The 18,651-nt window shown below is 39.2% G+C and overlaps 1 protein-coding gene across 3 annotated transcripts in view; it reads right to left on the bottom strand.

Moving 5' to 3' along the window:
• Positions 1–18,651, bottom strand: part of mdga1 (MAM domain containing glycosylphosphatidylinositol anchor 1) — a 181,232-nt gene that overhangs the window by 118,245 nt on the left and 44,336 nt on the right. For all 3 annotated transcript variants that reach the window (XM_083540401.1, XM_083540402.1, XM_083540403.1), the window contains one exon: positions 17,194–17,333. In XM_083540401.1, coding sequence (XP_083396527.1) covers positions 17,194–17,333 — 140 coding nt within the window. The remainder of the gene's footprint in view (positions 1–17,193; positions 17,334–18,651) is intronic.

The raw sequence follows: 18,651 nt of genomic DNA, 5'->3' as shown, positions 1-18,651 counted from the left end.
CCATAAAATAATCGTTATTTGCTGTAATTTTTCGTTGTTGCACATGTAAAATAAATAAATAAATACAATAAAATAAAAAATGGCAGGCACCATATAGTAGAGGGAAAAATCCACAAAAAAAATTCTAATCCCTACAAACGCTAATCTGACTGGTTCTACCAGGCCCCAGAAAGAGGCTGTTTTTGGTCTCCTGAACTTTAAGAGAAAAAAGCTTATCAGGAGATGACCTGTTTCTTCACAGTATTAACTGTGACTATAAATGAAAAAACAAACAAACATACAAACATCATTATTTGGGACATTGCACAATTTTCTGTTGTCATGTACATAAAAAAATGTCCCTTCTGTGTATCGATACACTCTCGTACGTCACAAGATCTAGTATGGAAGCACAGCAGGTTGTATTATTCCAGAAAACGTAACACTGGTTTGTAAGATCAATCCTGTTTCACGTGTATTTCTTACAATACAATTAGAATATATAACATCTATGCCGTGATATAAAATTGTGATCTGGACTATGTAAATTCCTCTATACAGAAAGTCAGATTAACCACAAGCAGTGGCAAGCCAAAAGGGCCAGCAGGACCTTCTCTCCAAAATCAGAATTCTATCACAATCACTAGCTTACATTTTTATATTTGTCCATGAGTGTGCATTAAATAATAGTCTTTTCTCTTCATTTTATAGGGTTTCTCTCGGATGAGATGGTACATTTGGGTTACAGTTTCTATCCAATCAGATTTCAGCCATCACATCATGTGTTGCTAAGTTCAAAGGAATCTGCCATAAACCCTTCACTATTAAGACTGTGGGCATCCTGTATCTTTTTACAGCACCATTTACACGACGGACTTAAAAAAAAAGCTGGACATCATGTGGAAAGGTCGACCGAAACAGTTCTATTTAGATTTTTCATGAACCATTTATACTTTTGCGTTTGCTTACCTGTAGAATTTTCACAAAACACAAATGGCCTTTGTTTCAAAACCTTATAATAATGCACAAAAATGGGTGAAATAACATTTTATTTTTATGAGGTTAATATCGGTGGTTCTGCTAAAGATGGTATGAGGTGGTGCAGCTGTGGCTGCAGTGAAAGGAGACTTTTTGTGTCCATTATGTTTCTTTCTTGCTCTGTTATACTGTTTATCTATAATATTTATAGTTTTTTTAGCCGTGGTGTCATAATGATGGAATTAAGAGTTGAATTTTTACTGACGTTGCTACTGATATATTCATTGCTCACAAAAGAAAATTGTGCCATAATAAAAAAATATTTTTTTACACTCCCCTTAGACGTCTAGACTTTTCTAAATTTCACAATCCAAGCTGATACGCCAAGACAATAAGATTCAATTTTTTTTCCTGTGACATGAAAAACGTGTGGAAAAGACACACAGAAGACTTTATCACTCCAAACCCGAGGGCAAGACTTTGCTTTCTGACATTGGCTTCTGCTACATATCACTTTCTTACAGGTTTTCCAGGGGACCCCCACCCCACCCAACTTTAAAAAAATTCTCTTTTCTCTCTCGCTACCCTAGCTGTCATCGTGAGAACTCCAGCCCGTCATCATCTCAGTACATTCTTACACAGCTTAGAGTTGGTTTTTATTGTAGCCATTTTTTTTTTTTAGCAAATCGACTCAGTCACGGAGGCCAAGACACCAAGGTTACTCACTCGAATTAAAAAGGCCAAAAGCCAAATCTACAGCGTGGTATGTTCTGTATTTGTATCTAGAGTAATGATGTGTAATAGTCACCAGCTCCAGGGTGTTTTACTGTGAGTAATCTGTAGCAAAACGCAAAGTGTATTTGTCACGGATGGATAATCGTGTCACTTAAGGAAATTCGCGGATTGTTAAACAGATGTCCGACGTGCATCATGGCTCGAAAATTGTGGCTGCGTTTTATCCAGACTTCTGGACCCTTGTGAAATTTTTCCAATCTCATTCTGTTACAATTGGAGGTTTTACAAATCTCGTAACCAGAGCTATGGAGAAACACTGACTGTTTGTTCTGTGTGATAAAAGCGAGTACATGACTACAAGACTTACTACAAGACAAGGTTACATCAATTTGTCAAAAAAAGAAACCTTTGGAAAAGTTGTAATCTTTAGGAACATCACAAAAAATTACTACAAAAAGGACAAATGGGAAAACCGATTAAAACACATATCTAATACACAAAATGGACTATACTTCAAAACTAGTCTCGGGTAGGTCACCGTGTACCGCTTACTACAAAAAGATTGTAATTGAAAACGAAACGTGTATGGAGGACAGTCAGAATTCAAGAAAATTCTCTTCAGGAAGCTGATTTAGTTCTTGTGCTGAGTATCGTCCAATAAGTGCAGATAAAAGACAAAGTGCTACTGAAAGGTAAAGTCGAAAGGATTTCTGAAACTGAAAAGTAATCTGGAAGAAACGTTTGAACCGACGGTTCCGGCGGAGAAGGCCAAAACTCCATCACAGATTCACCAAGACTGTTTAAAAGCGACTCATAACATTGTGTACACATTTACCGACATGATGGTGACCAGGGTTCTTTTAATCTAGACAAAGTCCATGCATATTTCTGCTCAAACCCCCAACAAACCTGAACAAAAGTAAAACACAGCTACCCCAGGTCTTCAGGATTGCTCAAGTTTTTAATTACATGCAGTTGTAAGAGGCTGAAGACATTTGCTTCAGATTTGAAGAACACCATGACATCACTCTGACCAATACCATATTTTAGACCTCATTTTAGACCTCAAAATACAAACATCCTTTATTAAAAGGCTCTGTCAGTAGGGAAAAATTGGGCTTTGAAATCAGACTAACCATCTCATCTTCAGAGGAATAAGTGCATCCTTGAATCCCTGATGCTCTTATGATTGGCCCTGAGCTATTGACATCGAATGCAAATATATTTTTTACGTGAAATATGTCGGAGGTTTAATGTGTGACGCAACTCACTGACGCAATGGTCACGGAAAAGAGATCTAATACCCGAGCGTGTCTCTGGTAAATCAAAACGCTTACTCATGAACCTCCTGTTGGGAATCTTTAGATAAACAAGCCGAAGAAAAAAACGCTCTGCTTGCTTTATTGATGTGTTGGAAAAAGAACGAGTGTGTCACCGATTAAAAAAAAAGACTTGACGACTGGAACTTCAAAAAGCTAAAGTTAATGCATAGGAGCACTTGTAAGAGGGGGGGAGGGGAGGTAAGCTAAAACCGAAGATCATATGGATGAAACGAGATCGGGAAGAGCCGAAAAAAAATGAAGGACAAAAAGAGGGCGAAAGAGGAAATCGAACCGGTGTTGGATTTTGCTGCTTCATTCCTGTTACCCGGGATGGTTTGTACCCGTGTCATTCATTTCCAAATCAGGTTACCTGCATTAATGCGGCACGGCTGATCGCTAAATCTTTCCGAACATAATGGAACACAGCAGAATTTGCGATGTGATGTGATTTGATGTCATGGCACAATCCCTTTCTTTCTTTATAAACTTAATGGATAAAAAAAGTGAGATATGCTGAATTTAAAATAAAAAAAATCCACTTGCTTTAATTGCGCCAGAACAATCTGAACAAAACTAATAAAAGAAGATCTGCCATTAATGAGTTGAATAGGGTTCGACTCAGGATATGAGAAAGGAATGAAGTTATAAAGCTGAGAAGAAAAGACAAAAAAAAAATAATGCTCATGTCCCTTTTACGTAGATCGATGCTGAAAAGTTGATCATCCAGATGATGATGATGATCAGAGAATGGGTCAAACGAAGCCTGCGAGTTGTACGAGGTTGACGTTGCCATTTGTTCTGATCTTTGTTCTGAACAAATGAGTAATAAAGTCAATCCCCATCGATTCAGGATATTAAATCGTCCTAAGGTTTTATATGAACATCGGTCATATTCCTATTAAACTGCTCTCCAGTGAAACTATGCACTTTCAGAATAATTGTTATGGAAAGTTCCAGATACCAGAAATTCTTTGGTTTTAACTGTAGATCCAATCCAATGAAACTGAAATTAAAAGCGTATTGCCAATTGTATTGGGACACCTGACCTTTCCTGCTACATGTGGTTCTTTTCCAAACTGTTACCACAAATCTGGAGGCACTCAATTGTTCAGGACGTCTTCAGATGCGCTATAATAACATTTTGCATTCACTTGAACTTGGAAACCCAAACCTGCTCCAGCATGGCGATGCCCCTGTGCACAAAGTGAGCTCCTTGAAGATCTGGTTTACATGCTTTGGAGAGGAAGATCTTGAGTGGCCTGTTACAAAACTCTGATCTCATCCCCACGCTGACTACACCCCAGGTCTCCTCACCTACATCAGTACCTGTCTTTCATAATACGCTTGTGGCTGATGAACACAAATATCCATAAGCACACTCCAAAATCTAGTGGAACATCTTCCCAGAAGAGTGAGAGAATTAAAAGAGCAGATTGAGACTTAATGTGGAATGAGATGCTCAAAAATAATAGACCTTCACCATACCAGTTAGTTAGTTGGTTGGTTGGTTGGTTGGTTGGTTGGTTGGTTGGTTGGTTGGTTGGTTGGTTGGTTGGATGGATGGATGGATGGATGGATGGATGGATGGATGGATGGATGGATGGATGGATGGATGGATGGATGGATGGATGGATGGATGGATGGATGGATGGATGGATGGATGGATGGATGGATGGATGGATGGATGGATGGATGGATGGATGGATGGATGGATGGATAGATAGATAGATAGATAGATAGATAGATAGATAGATAGATAGATAGATAGATAGATAGATAGATAGATAGATAGATAGATAGATAGATAGATAGATAGATAGATAGATAGATAGATAGATAGATAGATAGATAGATAGATAGATAGACAGACAGACAGACAGGCCTTGAAAAATAAAGTGCAGAGTGCGTACATAACAGCACTGACATACCAAACACTGTACATTTCTTACAAAACACCAACCAATGGAGGTCCCAGAAGCAGAACATTCACCACTACAACCACTACAACCTACAGTACAACGTCTTCCGTCTGCTTTGCTCAGACAAACTCAATTGCCTCCTAAATTAATATACACCATTTCCTTCTCTTGTCGTACGTTCGCAGGGATCAGTGCGTGACCTTGTTTGTGTCTCAACTGATAGATGGTGAAGCTGCAATGCCACCTGATCTCACTCGCTTTGGTTTCTCTGTATCGATCCCACCAGGCTGCACAATCCCAAGGACAGAAACCCAACCTGCACTATCATTTTTTTTTTAAAACTCATCCACTTCTCCCTCGCTTTCATCCGCGCTCTTCTCAAATCCTTCCTCTACCATCCCATTTTCTCTTCTCCAAGAACAGCCACAACCACCCCACCCCCTACCACGTGCCCCTCCTGAGGTCCCAAGGTTGCAATGACCAGCAGTATGAATTAATAATGTAGGGTGTAGGATCACTTTCCACAAAAAAAGCATTTAAGCTGCTATTGTGTTACTAAAGGCTGTGCATTTAGCTGGCTGAGTCAATAAGGCAGAAATGCTATAGGATACACGAAATCAGCTCATGCCCTGGAGCTATACATGCGCAATGTAGCCAGAGTCCTCCAAATGACCTTACATGTCTCTCTTTTACAAAACACTCGGATTATTTTACTCGCCTACAAAGCATTTTAGCTCTCCACAGCAACGTTCCTCTTAGAGAGGATCAAATCTATGAGCTTGCAAAAAAATAAATAAAAAAATAAAGTCCACATTTGCTGGTATAATAAGCTCCACTCTAATGGGAAGATGTTTCACTAGATTTTGCTTTTGAGTGTGCATTTGGAGATTTTGCTTATTTAGCCAGTTATCTCAAGTAGTGATGTAGGTAAGATTAGGAGGCTTGGGGTACAACGTTCTAATCCATTCCAAAGGCGTTTAATGGGGATGAGGTCAGATCTCCATAGCAGACCATTCAAGATCCTCCAATCCAACCATATGTTTGGCTTTGTCTTTCTGGAATAGGTTTGGGTCTCACAGTTCAAATGAAGGGAATCATCTAATCGCATCCAAAAACATACTATACAACGTGCGCCTCCAACTTCGTGGTAACGATTCGGGGAAGATCCACATGTGTCTGGAGAAGTCAGGTGTTCCACTATTTTTGTCCATGCATTGTCTATGGAACAACCCAGAACTATATGCAGTTGTTGAATTGTGAATGAAGAACTTGGAAAAGCACATTTTAAATTTATTTTATATATACAGGAATTCCTTCGCCACATCGCGGTCTCACATGGAACATATCTAATTTAGTTTCACGGAATATTTTACTGTATCGCAGGATTTTTGCAGTATATAGGTTGTATTGTTAAGAGTTAAAGCCTAAAAAACTAAGCTTGGTAGCAGTACATTCATTTCATCATCATTGCCTTCATCATGATTAGTACTGCACACTTAATTCATCATCATCTTCATCATTCAAGTCATATCTTCACTGGTAAGAACCCAAATAGAATTTTTTTATGGTAAAATGACGTAGGGTTAAGAACATAGAACGAACAAAGGTAAGGTTTATAAAGCTTTAAGATATACAGGTATTCTGTATACTGTACTGTGTACATGTTAGGTTGCCACTTTGTGGATTTTCGTAACGTTACCAACATAATACCAACATAAATTTGAATGGTAACAGTTCCTGGCAAAAGTTCCTGACACAATTTAGGTGTTTTTGGAAAGAAGACACTTTGATCTTCACAATCTAACATTGAGTGGATAATACACAAAAATATCATTTCTAAGTTATAAATGCTGAATTGCTTTGAATTTCTTTTAAATTACATTTTTTTTTATTGCATATATAAACGCATGAAATCGGTGATGGATTGAAAGCCACATGCCTCATAAGTTTATATTTTAAATAGAATGAAGATATCCTGAAAAAATTGGATTCCTGCAAACATTTTGTTTAGTGCTTTTCTCCCTCCCCCTGTTTGAGGAACACATCTGTTACACAGCATTTGGCAGACGCTCTTATCCAGACGGTAGATCCCATTTATACAACAGAGCTTTTAAGGGTTAAAGGCTTTTTCCTTAAGGGTCCAGCAGTGGCAAATAAGTGGTGTTGGGATTTGAACTCACAAACCTTCTGATCAAAAGTCCAAATTATATCTTCTAATTAAAAATAATAATAATTCGTTCTGATTTCCAACCACAGTTGCCTGGTCACTGCAATTGCCTTAAAAAAGATTTATGATTCATAGTCACTGCCTAGCAACAAAGTATATTAGTAGAAGATCTATGCACATTAGTATGTTCATACACTATCATATTTAGAGCTGCATCTACACCAGAAATTAGTCTTGTGGTTGCAGGTAAGTCTTTGTATTATTACAAGAAATTTTACTGCCTCCATCCTCCTTTACTCGTACACAACATTTACATTTATGGCATTTGGCAGACGCCCTTATCCAGAGCGACTTACAATTATCTCATTCATACAACTAAGCAGTTGAGGGTTGAGGGCCTTGAAACTGAGGTCTTTCAATTCAGCATCCAATGCTTTAAACACTGAGCTACCGCCTTTCCCACACAAAATTTCAGAACTTCTAACATTTATCAAGGTTAACACCAGAGAACTCAACGCAGACTGCAAACTTTGGTCTGTAAAAAAAAAAAAACTCACAATGAGCTACAACAGTATCTTCGTCCAGGCGACCGGATTAAACCGGATGAAGGTGTTTAAACAGTATCTTCAGACCCGAGCGTGGTCATTCAAATGGACGCGAGGTACCATGATTGTTGTTTTTTTGTTTTTTTTAGAACAGTATGATGATTCAAAGCACAGGGCAGCATAAGTTACAAAAGAAACCCGCTGATTGATCACTACTAAGTAGGATACTCTTTTTGATGTCAAATCATCCCCGGGCTTAATGCATCCCAATCCAGAATAAGCAATCGCTAGACTCCCTTTGCCCAAAATTTATACAGAGCTGCGGGCACTCCTCAGAGATAAAACTACACCTTCTCCAAAGAGGCCCAGCTCTTCATCTGATGTCCGCCGGTACATGTGCAGTGCAACATCTCTTGGGGTGCGAGTCGATTGGAAGAAAAAAAACATAAAAAAACCACACAGTGCTTCTGAAGGATTTTCCAAACACACAAGTCTTAATAAGTGCAATGGATGCAACAGTGATGCAAGAGCAGCTGTCCATGACTTTTACTGAACACAAGCAGCCAGTGGTGGAGGTCAAGGAACAACAGGGTAGAAAAAAAATCAATTCAATTCGTTAAATGTACTTAAGTAGCTTTTTTATGTGTAATTTACAGAAGCATTTCCATTTGGGGAGAATTTACTACATTTTAAAGTCAAATCTCGTCAAAACTTCATTTTGCCAAATCAGTCGTCCGTTTTTTGCTTTTGAGTGAATAAAAACTGGTCAATCACTCAGCAAGCGACCAATCAGAGTCGAGCATGTGTACTGCTTGGTGGTATCTACTTATCACCAACATACAGTTCAGCATCAGTTCGAAAGCAAACGTTTGGAGAGGAATTAATGTTGGAGGAAAAACTCTAAATTAATAATTGTAATAGATTTCAATTAGTGATTGACTCATAAATATCATTCTATTAATAGATTAATGATGCTAAGAGTATCTTTCACATAAACTGAGCTGATTAAACAAAGATAATAGGAACATTACAGCCATAATTAATTATAGTATTTTGGATATTTAAGTACATTTGAAGGCAAATACCTTTTACTACTGGAATCATTTTTCCCGAGTGAATTTCTACTTTTACATACAAGCACATGGATTGTGTTCTTTGCTCACCACTCCAAGTAAAAAGTCCTGAGATGGCTAAAGCCAAAAAAAGTCACCTGCCTCCTTCAGATACTTAAAGCACAGATCAAGATTCTGGATTTGATGATTCATGATCAGATTCAAAAGAACAGACGTTTTCAAAAAAAAGGTCAGAATCTCACACTTTTGAAGTGAAGTGTGTAGTCTCTGTTTTTGGATTTTCTTCACGTTTCTAAATCGTTCTGCTCTTTTCCAGTGATATAAAAAAAATAAAAAATCCCACGAGGTCTCAGACAGTTTCGCGCCAACTGCACATGAAGTGAGATATAGGGCCGTTTAAGGCCAACGTGCAAATTAGCTGTTGGGGCAACTTGGGACAGCCGGGTACGGGTACAGTAAAGCGAACGCCAAGGCATATGGAGGAGAGGATAAGGTGCGAGACTTTGACTTTGGTAAAAAACTACCAGAGAATCGCAACCAGAACAGCCTGTCACAGTGTCTGGAATGTTCCGGCTAAGAAGATCCCCAGTACGTCCCCAATGGGATGCTCTTTTTTGTCGGAAACATGTCAATGTGCTTTTTCTAGCAATCCATTATCACCTAACTGTCATAAAGTAGCTTAACAAAAATAAAAGAATGTATAAGTTTGTGGCGAAATTGTAAGTTTGTGCCAATCTCCCTGAGATGGCAAGAGGGAGAAACCTTGAGAGGAACCAGACTCGAAAGAGAACCCATCCACACCCTCAACACAGAATGTCCATTCATTACAGTTCATCGTTGTTGAGGTGTGCAGTATCAATAGATCAATAGATGATTAAATTCCACAATGAGCCATTGTAATAAACTGTTAAGTTCAAATAGAAAAACCGAGATCTTGTGTTGCTCTGTAGTTTGATGGCTCCCCAGGCCGCTAATGCGAAATCATCCCCAAGTGCACAGAGTGGCCTGCAATCGAAAAGAACCCCATCCAGAATCAGGGCGCCGGGAAGAACCGGGGAGATCCGAGAACAGTAAAAGGACAGGAACGCTGGTCGCTGGTACCTCAGGAGCATGTTTACGTATCCTTAATGTCTGCAAATGCTCCAGCTCGATATATATTTTAATTGTCTGACGTAGCTTTAATTATCGACTAAAAATGTATTGTTTAAAATCATAAAAAAAAGCTGCACATCTATTTATTCATTGCAGGGAGTACAGAAATCGTCTCTCTCGCTCTGTATGGACTACGAACGCTTTCAATCCAATTTTCAGGAGCGACGCCAAACAATCAGTCTTGATCAAGGATTAAATAAATCCTCAATCAAACTCTTTCACTGCGAAGCGGCCCTTCATTACGAAAGGCTTGAATCCCGAATTGGGTTGTCAAATCAGTTAGAGAAGGCGAGAGCAAGAAAGGAGCGCAGAAAGAACAGGAGAGAAAATTGCCTTCCTAAACAGTTCCCGCGGGACTTTTTAAAACCTTGCCGCTTTGGGGGGTGCTTTTATTGGTCCGAGCCCACGCGTCGATCATTCGACCGCCATTCGATCCTACACGTTTCTATAGCGAACGATTGAGTTTTTCAAAGCAATCGACGAGACTGAAAAGAATTATTTACATCTGATACATCAAAAAAAAAGGAAATTATGCCCCGAAAGAGCCTGTAAGTAAAATACCAACCATGCAAGAGCCTAAACACTGCTTTGGATATCGTAGGACTGAACAGCTGAAGAAATGGCTCAACATGCACTCTTTCTCCTGGATCTGAATCTCCTTTCTACATTTCCTTATTAAACCATATAAAAGTGGGTCACCTCATTCTTCGCCACAATCAACACGTCACGTGTGCGCATAATAGTGTATTTAGTGCATGCCCTTGTGTAATCGCGTAGACACTGGAGCTAGATCTCCTTGGCGACACATTTGGGATCTGTGCCAAATCCTCAAAGAGGGTTTAGTGTGGCCCGGCTCCAAATGCAGTTCACATTTTTCCCTCTGCTTTTCTTCCCGCCTCCAAATGCATGGGAATCGAGATTATGCTTATTAGACTATAATGCGTGTGCGTTTAAATAATGAAATGAAACAACTCAAAAATCCAATTAAACAGTGGGTTAAAGTGTAAAATTTAAAAGCGCTACAGACATCGCATCAGGGCAGCATTTACTACTAGTGACAATCTGTCTCAAACAAACAAAGATTTCTGTTACATAATTCAAAAAACTGAAGAACCAACAGTGGTGGATGAAGTACGCAAACCTGCAGTTGAAGTAAAATAGATATACGCTCTGTAAAATATCTGTAAAATAATACTGTAGTGAAAATTCTCCTTTTAAAACTTCACTTCAGTAAAAGTACAATAATATTTGCTTTCAAATGTACTTAAGTACTATGATTTATTACAGCTATCAAGTTCCTATTATCATTTTTGTCACAAGAGTCACACAATCAACTCAATTTATTGATTGAAAAGACGAATGTTGCTCTTAGCACACCAATTTATTAATAAAATGATAAAGTCGAACACTGATTAATATCCATAACAATGATCATAAACCTAAAACTTTAAAAGAAATCATGCAAGTAAAAAGGAACTTTTGCATATCAGACGTATCACAAGATATCCGACTTATCCGAGTCTTCCCAAATGGATACTTTAGTAAAGTACAGACACATGAAAAAGCTACTTAAGTACAGTAACCAATGGCAATTACTTCATTAACGTCCACCGCTACGAACGAGGACGATCGACTTTCCATTTTATGAAAACCTAAAAAAATCTAACCGCTCTTTGCAACCGTGCTGAGCTGAAAGGCGGTTTGGAAAGCACGAAACGTTGCGTTTATGCAAATAAATATGTACTGCAACAACTAAAAAAGTATATGGTGATCAATTTACAGCATAAACTTCATTTCGAGCAAAACATTCAGGTCGCATTCTCTCGACTCGCAGTTCTTGGCTTTCAAAGATGGCCCTGACTTCATTTCGACATCCCTAACTTTCATTCCCCGGACAACTGATTGAAAACACCTGTATCTGTGGAGACTTTGAGAAGTATACGCTCAGCTCTTTGGGTCTGTTCGCTCGTCTCTCATTGAAAGCTGAGATTCCTGTATTTGCAGATGTTCTATTTCTGTCTAAATCGACTGTAATATAGATCAATCATATTATAAATCAGAGGGAAATTCATTTGCATAATTCCTATAATATACTGTAGCTGTAGGACTGATCGCATTACTCTGTTAATTACTGTTACAATAAAGACAGAAGCTTGTTATAATGAACCAGTTACAGTTAAGTGATGGAAATAGTCTGGCCACTCTACTACTGCGGGGGAAAGTCTATAAAAAATAATGAATAACAGGCATGTGGGAGCTTTAGATTAATGTCACCTGAAATCTGCATTTTGAAAGAATGTATGAAAGAGGAGCCTTTTTTAAGAGACACCTCACCTCTCTACACGGCTATCAACGCGGTTAGGACTGATTTTGGATCTATTTATTTTTCGAGAGTTTTCACGACGAAAATATCTAATTGCACATTCATTTATCACGCACTCCATCTTAAAAGTATAAACACTGATAACTAACTACTGAACCGTGAACGAGGTGCGCTCCAGGCCATGGCTGCTCCGATAGCGCATGTAATGTTGTTATTACAGTTTTACATGCGGAGAGTAATTATTATTATTGTACGTAGCAAGTAAACCGGTCCCCAGAGGCAACAGAAAAATCGGTGCTGTAATTTCCTCACTTTCCGTTGTTTTGTTTTTTTTCTTCTACAAGGAATATTTCCCTAGGTCCTAAACGAAGCCCAGAAACGTTCTTAATTTACCTGCGAGTGCTCGGGACAAAAGGATGTCTGATAGAAAGCGGAGAAGATTTTATCTGGCAATCTGGATTTGTGCCATATGGATGGGTCCTGCATTAAAAAGAAAGAAAGAAATGTAATAAGTGAATGGATTTGCATGCGTGGGTGTGTGTAACTGAGGCAGACGGAGAAGGAGATAGAAAAAAAAGAGAAAAATGACTAAAGCGAATGTGAAAGTATACAAATTAATGACGGCAGCTTGTCAATACTAGTTGGTTCGTTTTAAACCGTCAGACGGGCTCTAACCACAAGCTTGGGAAGTAGGTGCACTAAAACGAATGTAAATAAAAGAAAATCCTGGTTTTTCGTGCTCCTTTCGCCAAACAACACTGGGTTCCAGTGTTTCTGCTGAACCTTTTCATCCTTCCGTATTTCCATTTATTACTATGCTTACGATTTTGTTCTGTTATTTTTATTATTATAACAGAGCTGCAAGCTGCAATTAAGAGGCCCAAAAACTTACTGGTCTCATCCTGTTGTCTCATAGGATGACAAAAAAAAAAGCCATTTGGACCATAAATTTGTTCCCAGCAATTCCTTAAACCACTGCTTAAAAATTGCTTGACTTGCAGTTTATGTTAGCCCTGCCAAACTTTATTTGTCTCAACAATCCAATTTGGTTTGTGGGGCAACGTTTGTAGAGAAATGTAGAAACTTTAAATTGAGAAAAATCCTATATGTAGGACTTTATTATGGTATCTATTGGTAATGCTGAATCAGTTGAGAGGCAGAGGCTAAATGTGCTGTTTAATCAACTGAGACTGTCCTCGATAACTGGGCAAAATTCTAAACCAAGCAAACAAAGTGATCTATTGTCTTATAAGCCCCCTGCGATGCCAGTACATAGCCCCCAGGAGGTTCTTAAGCCCTGCTACAGACAAAATAAAACTAGACTATCAGGCTATACATTAAGTAGATTGTACTTGTGTGCAATGTACTTGCACTGATCGTTGGATTGCTGCGTGTTTGACCAGTTACATTTTATCCTAATAAATAAAAACGAATGACTGATATCGCAAATTGCAGCCGAGTCAAAAGTAAGATATTTGATCCTGAAATATAGGGAAGTAAAAGTCTCCCCCAACAGAAATACTTGAGTAAAGTTCTACTGAGTTACTTAAGTACAGTAATGAATTACATTTACATTGTTACCGTCCACTACTGAGTACTTGTTAAAGTCAAGGTGGATCCCAGGAACACCTGATGCAAGTTAGGAATAAACCTTGGATGAGACACCAGTTCGTCACACATTCATCCACAACTAAGAGCAATCGAGCAGAGCAAATTGACCTACTGCAATGTTTTTAGGAAATTCATACATTCATGAGCTCTAAGCTTAGGGCTCAACCAGGGCTCCTGGAGATGTAAGGCAGCAACACTATCTGTAGTGTAGCCTTCAGATGTATAAACAGCATGTATTAAAAAATCACATAAATACAATAGAAAAATGTATGCCATGCTCTTGTGGTAAAAAAAAAAAAAACCTTTCTGTGGTTCTTCTCTCGCAATTCTTTGGCTCTCACATGTCGAAAGTCTATTGCACATTCTCTTCGATCTTTTTATTTGTATTTTTTTCTAGAAACCTATGAGCATCCAGTCAACATGCTAGAGGTACAGGCATTTTTCCTTGCTGTTTGTGTGTTATGATGCTAAAAAATGTGGAAGAAAGCTGCGAGCGCACAGGGTCTGACAATTTAAATCACTCTTTCTAGCCGGGATGAAGTTACTCGAGGGTTCTCTATTTATTCTTTCGACATTTTCTCTCTATTCAGGACAGCAAGAGAACAACAGTTTCCCTGAGTCTGCCTCAGATCATTTCTGCTCGAAATCTTCCTGTAGTAAACGCACAACAATATAAATATCACACACGTTTTTTGTAATAGCCGCAGTTGTGGAAATACCTGTACATTTGAGTCGTACATTTACAGTATGACTTGTGAATGACTTCACACGCATTTTAAGAAAGAATGTGCTTTTTAAGTGCGAACCCGTGGCCAAATATAATCCACATTACAAACACAGTAAGAAAGAATTGCAGTTTAGTATGCATCTCTAGTTCGGTCGTGAGTTTTGCAAGTGCTGCCAAAAAAAGTTGGCAACACATAGGTGCTGCTCAGAAAACAAGCAAACTAACATGGCCCAGGGAACATAAGCCCTGCCATCCCCATTTCAATGTCCCTGGCCAGCGGAGAAGGTGCCATTGCAGCCTGTGGCTCTGCTACTTTGGAATGAAATCAGGAAGCAGGATCCAGCATGCCAGTGGGCCGCACTCGCTTCATCATCTGAGCAAAACCTTTAACAGTTTTATTACTCATTCTCCTGCACCCTTTTACTCCCCTGGCATGTCACAGATGAACCTTTAGAGGACTTAAATGTGGCACATGTAGGATCGTTGGGACTGCAAACTGGATAATAGTTTTCCCCCTAGTGGAGGGGAGTCAGGTGCTCTCGCTTTCAACTGTTCCACAGCAGCCTCCATACTGAAATTAGCATAGGAAGTACATACGTAACTCAAGGGACTATACAATAAAAGCATATACAGTCCTTCATCTGGACTAGTAAGAATGGTAAGATTCGCCGATTCGCATCGGTGCATCGGCATAAAACTTAACCCGCTAGCCTTCGCCACAACTTTTGGGACTCACAGCTGAAAATGCCCTACCTAAATTAAGTTGTTAACAGTTCCTGATAAAAGTGGGCTACATACACAAAAATGTAAATAGCTTTAAAAAGAAGAAACTTGCAGCTTTACTGTCCATTCTACTGTCCAAAGCTGATATTGCTCAAAAAGATAATAAGTTATAGAAAGTTGTAGATGATGAAGTACCGTGAATATAAATTTCCTGAATTAAATGTTTTTTCTTCATATATAAATACATGAAATCAGTCCTGAAACAATCCAGAAAAGTACTGGGTTGAAAGCCACATGTCTCATGAGTTGAAATTGTACATTTTATGAAGATTTTCATAACAAATGAGATTCCTACAAACATTTATCTAAGACTATGTCTGGTCCTTTTCTTCCTCCCCCTGTTTAAGAGCCACCTGCTAAACTCAGGTGGTCCTTCATACTCTATTCATACAGTCTGCATAGAAATAATGGCTGACCATTAAAGGCTTCTGTTATACATGTTTGGTTATTGGTATTGATTTGGCATTCATATTAATGGCCAGGTAGCCAGACAAGCTATTGCTTTACAGTCATAGCCATTCATATTGATGTCCAGCCATTCCAATCTTAACAACACACACACACACACACACACACACACACACACACACACACACACTTACTTTTCAAGAATTTCTCTTATAAAAACAAATGGGCAATAAAACACATAACACCGTATAAAACTGTAAAGGGAGATATATTGTAACTTACAGATGTAAAATAGGTCTCCTAGTTGTTGTTGTTACTCCGAACCCAAAAAACCCATTGCTGCTTTGTTCAAATCGCCCATTAAACAACTTATTTGACTGTTAATCTTTTTTTGTTTTCTTTATTTTATGTTTTTTAAACACATTCCAGTTAGCACAAGTTGAAAACAGCTGTTTGTGCAGAACCGAGCGCTGCATCCACTTCCTGGTGCGTCACTATGCATGTGCTGCACTCTTTGACCACTAGGTGATAAAACTAAACTCACCCACATGGGGACTACAATCCTCCCATATATCGTTAGAATCCTGCACTCATTGGCTACATTTTCCATCAATCATTTTGTTTCCATAATGCTACTGGCTGGAAATAAAAGGTTTGAAATGGTTTGATAGGTGATGCAGAGCAGAACGTCACGACACCTGCCTATAGAGTGGAGACTCAAGCCTGATATTCCTATATTCTACCAGCCATATTCTTTTTTTTTACCACCAAGATGTCGTTTTTTTATGCGAAAGTTATTCCGAAACACATAAAAAACAAGGGGTGAAGCGTATCGCATCTGTAGCTACGTCATATCATATGTATCCTATCATCGGCTATGCATCGAGATGCGAATCGCATAAGCCTCAGTTATGGAGATGCGCATCTATAAACACTAGATTCGAGGCACTGGAACATAAATATAGAGTCCTAAGTAAAAAAAAGACTGTTTCTCTGTCAATAGTCATTTCGAGACTAGGTTGCACAGGGTTTGTTGAGCGAGTAGCTGACTTACAACTGGGTAACCCTTGGCAAGCAGTTCAATGCAAGTTCTTCACAGCTTTGTAGGAGCTTGTAACCATGGTGGCAGGACCTTTGCCCCTGCTCTACAGTCATCCTGTCTTAGCTCAAGCCCATTGCTTTCCTACGTCTTGAGCAGATGTGCAATGATACTTTGAAAAATGCTGTCAATGAGGTTTTTGTAACTTGATGAAGAGATTTGTATGGGATATCCCATTTACATTGATTGCATCTAGCAAACACCCTCATTCATCTCAATCACACAACGGTGCAGCTATGGGGTTAGGGGCCTTGCTCAGGGGCCCACATGTGGCAGCTAGGTGTGGCTTCGATTCCAAAGTCCAATGCCTTAACCACTAAGCCCCCCACCTCCCTTATGTTGGATATCCCTACAATACACGCATCAGTGTACCTGCGGCCGCGGATGTCCCTTAACCAGGCACTGGAGCACGAGGGTGTCACCTTCGCGAATGGTGTAGATCCTCTCGCTGATGTTATCCTCCTTCACCACACACGCCTGGCCAGAGTGAACAATCTGGGCGTTCGCAGGAGCTGAAAAAGACAGAGATCGCAAGATTAGAGAGACTTTTAGCACAAAACCACACCAGCTTAAACTACAAGTGGTTCAAAGTGGTCTGTTAAAACTGTTACCAGAGGTAAAGCAAATACTGATAACACCATCCAATGCGAAGATTTATGTCTATGGTTCCCGCTTTTCACAAGCACAGATAACTGGTTGTTTTATACATTTTAAGGACTCATAATTACTATATTTGGAAAATGACACACGGTTATTCAATTTGAATTCAATTCCTTTTTATTTGGAGAACACAGATAAAGCGGTAATAAAGAATGTATAAGTTTGATCTTTAGAATTGTAACCTTAATCATTAGTTTCTAATGACTATTTTTCTTTTTCTTTCTTTCGGCTTCTCCCGTTAGGGGTCGCCACAGCGGATCCTCCGCACGTTTGATTTGGCACATGTTTTACGCTGGATGCCCTTCCTAACGCAACCCTCCCCAATTTATCCGGGCTTGGGACCGGCACTGAGAGTGGCTGGGGATGGTTCCCTGACCGGGGATCAAACCCGGGTCGCAGCGGTGAGAGCGCTGCATCTTAACCACTAGACCACCAGGGGACCATTAGTTTCTAATGACTATATGCGCTACAATTAAGTGTCAATTTTTCTCCAAATTTCTTTCAATTTGAGACTTTTTAAGACCCCACAGAAACCCTGAACACAGAGCGGACAGGAAGTCTAATATTTAAATGGAGACCTACAGTAATTCAACTTCAAATCTCCAAAAGCCCGTGTTATTTTTCTTTTAATTCTCGACAGTAAATCAGAGGGTGGGCCAATTACGTGGCACAAATTAATTACCACTATTACGAGCAAAATGAGGCCTGCGTTACCTCGAACGCTTTATTGATGACTGGCAGAGAACAATGGATTTTTCTCACTTAGTCAAAAATCCTCACGTCAGCAGTTTTAAGGGAATTTCATCAGCTTTTTTCGACCTGCGGGTTTTGCTCGAATATGGAAATTATGCTTCTGTATAATGTTTTAATTACACCACAATTTCACCTCGATATTTTACTACTACGACCTCATGTTACAAACTCAAGAAATATATTGGGTCATTATATTTCTTTGCAGAGGAGTATTTTAAAACCCCACCTACCCACCCCACCCCAAATGGCTCCGCCCTCCCACCACAGTGATCCACCCCCACACTATAAAACGCATTCGCAACCGTCTATAAAAAGGTTAAAGCCATTTACTAATCACTGCCTGCATTCAAGTACATAAACATATACTGTACATTAAACTTCAGCAGAAAAATGGGGAATGCTCGCTGGTGCCCCCTA

This window comes from Silurus aristotelis (assembly GCF_946808225.1).
Source record: "Silurus aristotelis genome assembly, chromosome: 4".
In the NCBI taxonomy this organism is placed as follows: Eukaryota; Metazoa; Chordata; class Actinopteri; order Siluriformes; family Siluridae; genus Silurus; species Silurus aristotelis.
Note: the sequence above shows the minus strand (reverse complement) of the source record. Positions and strands in the feature narration are given on the sequence as shown.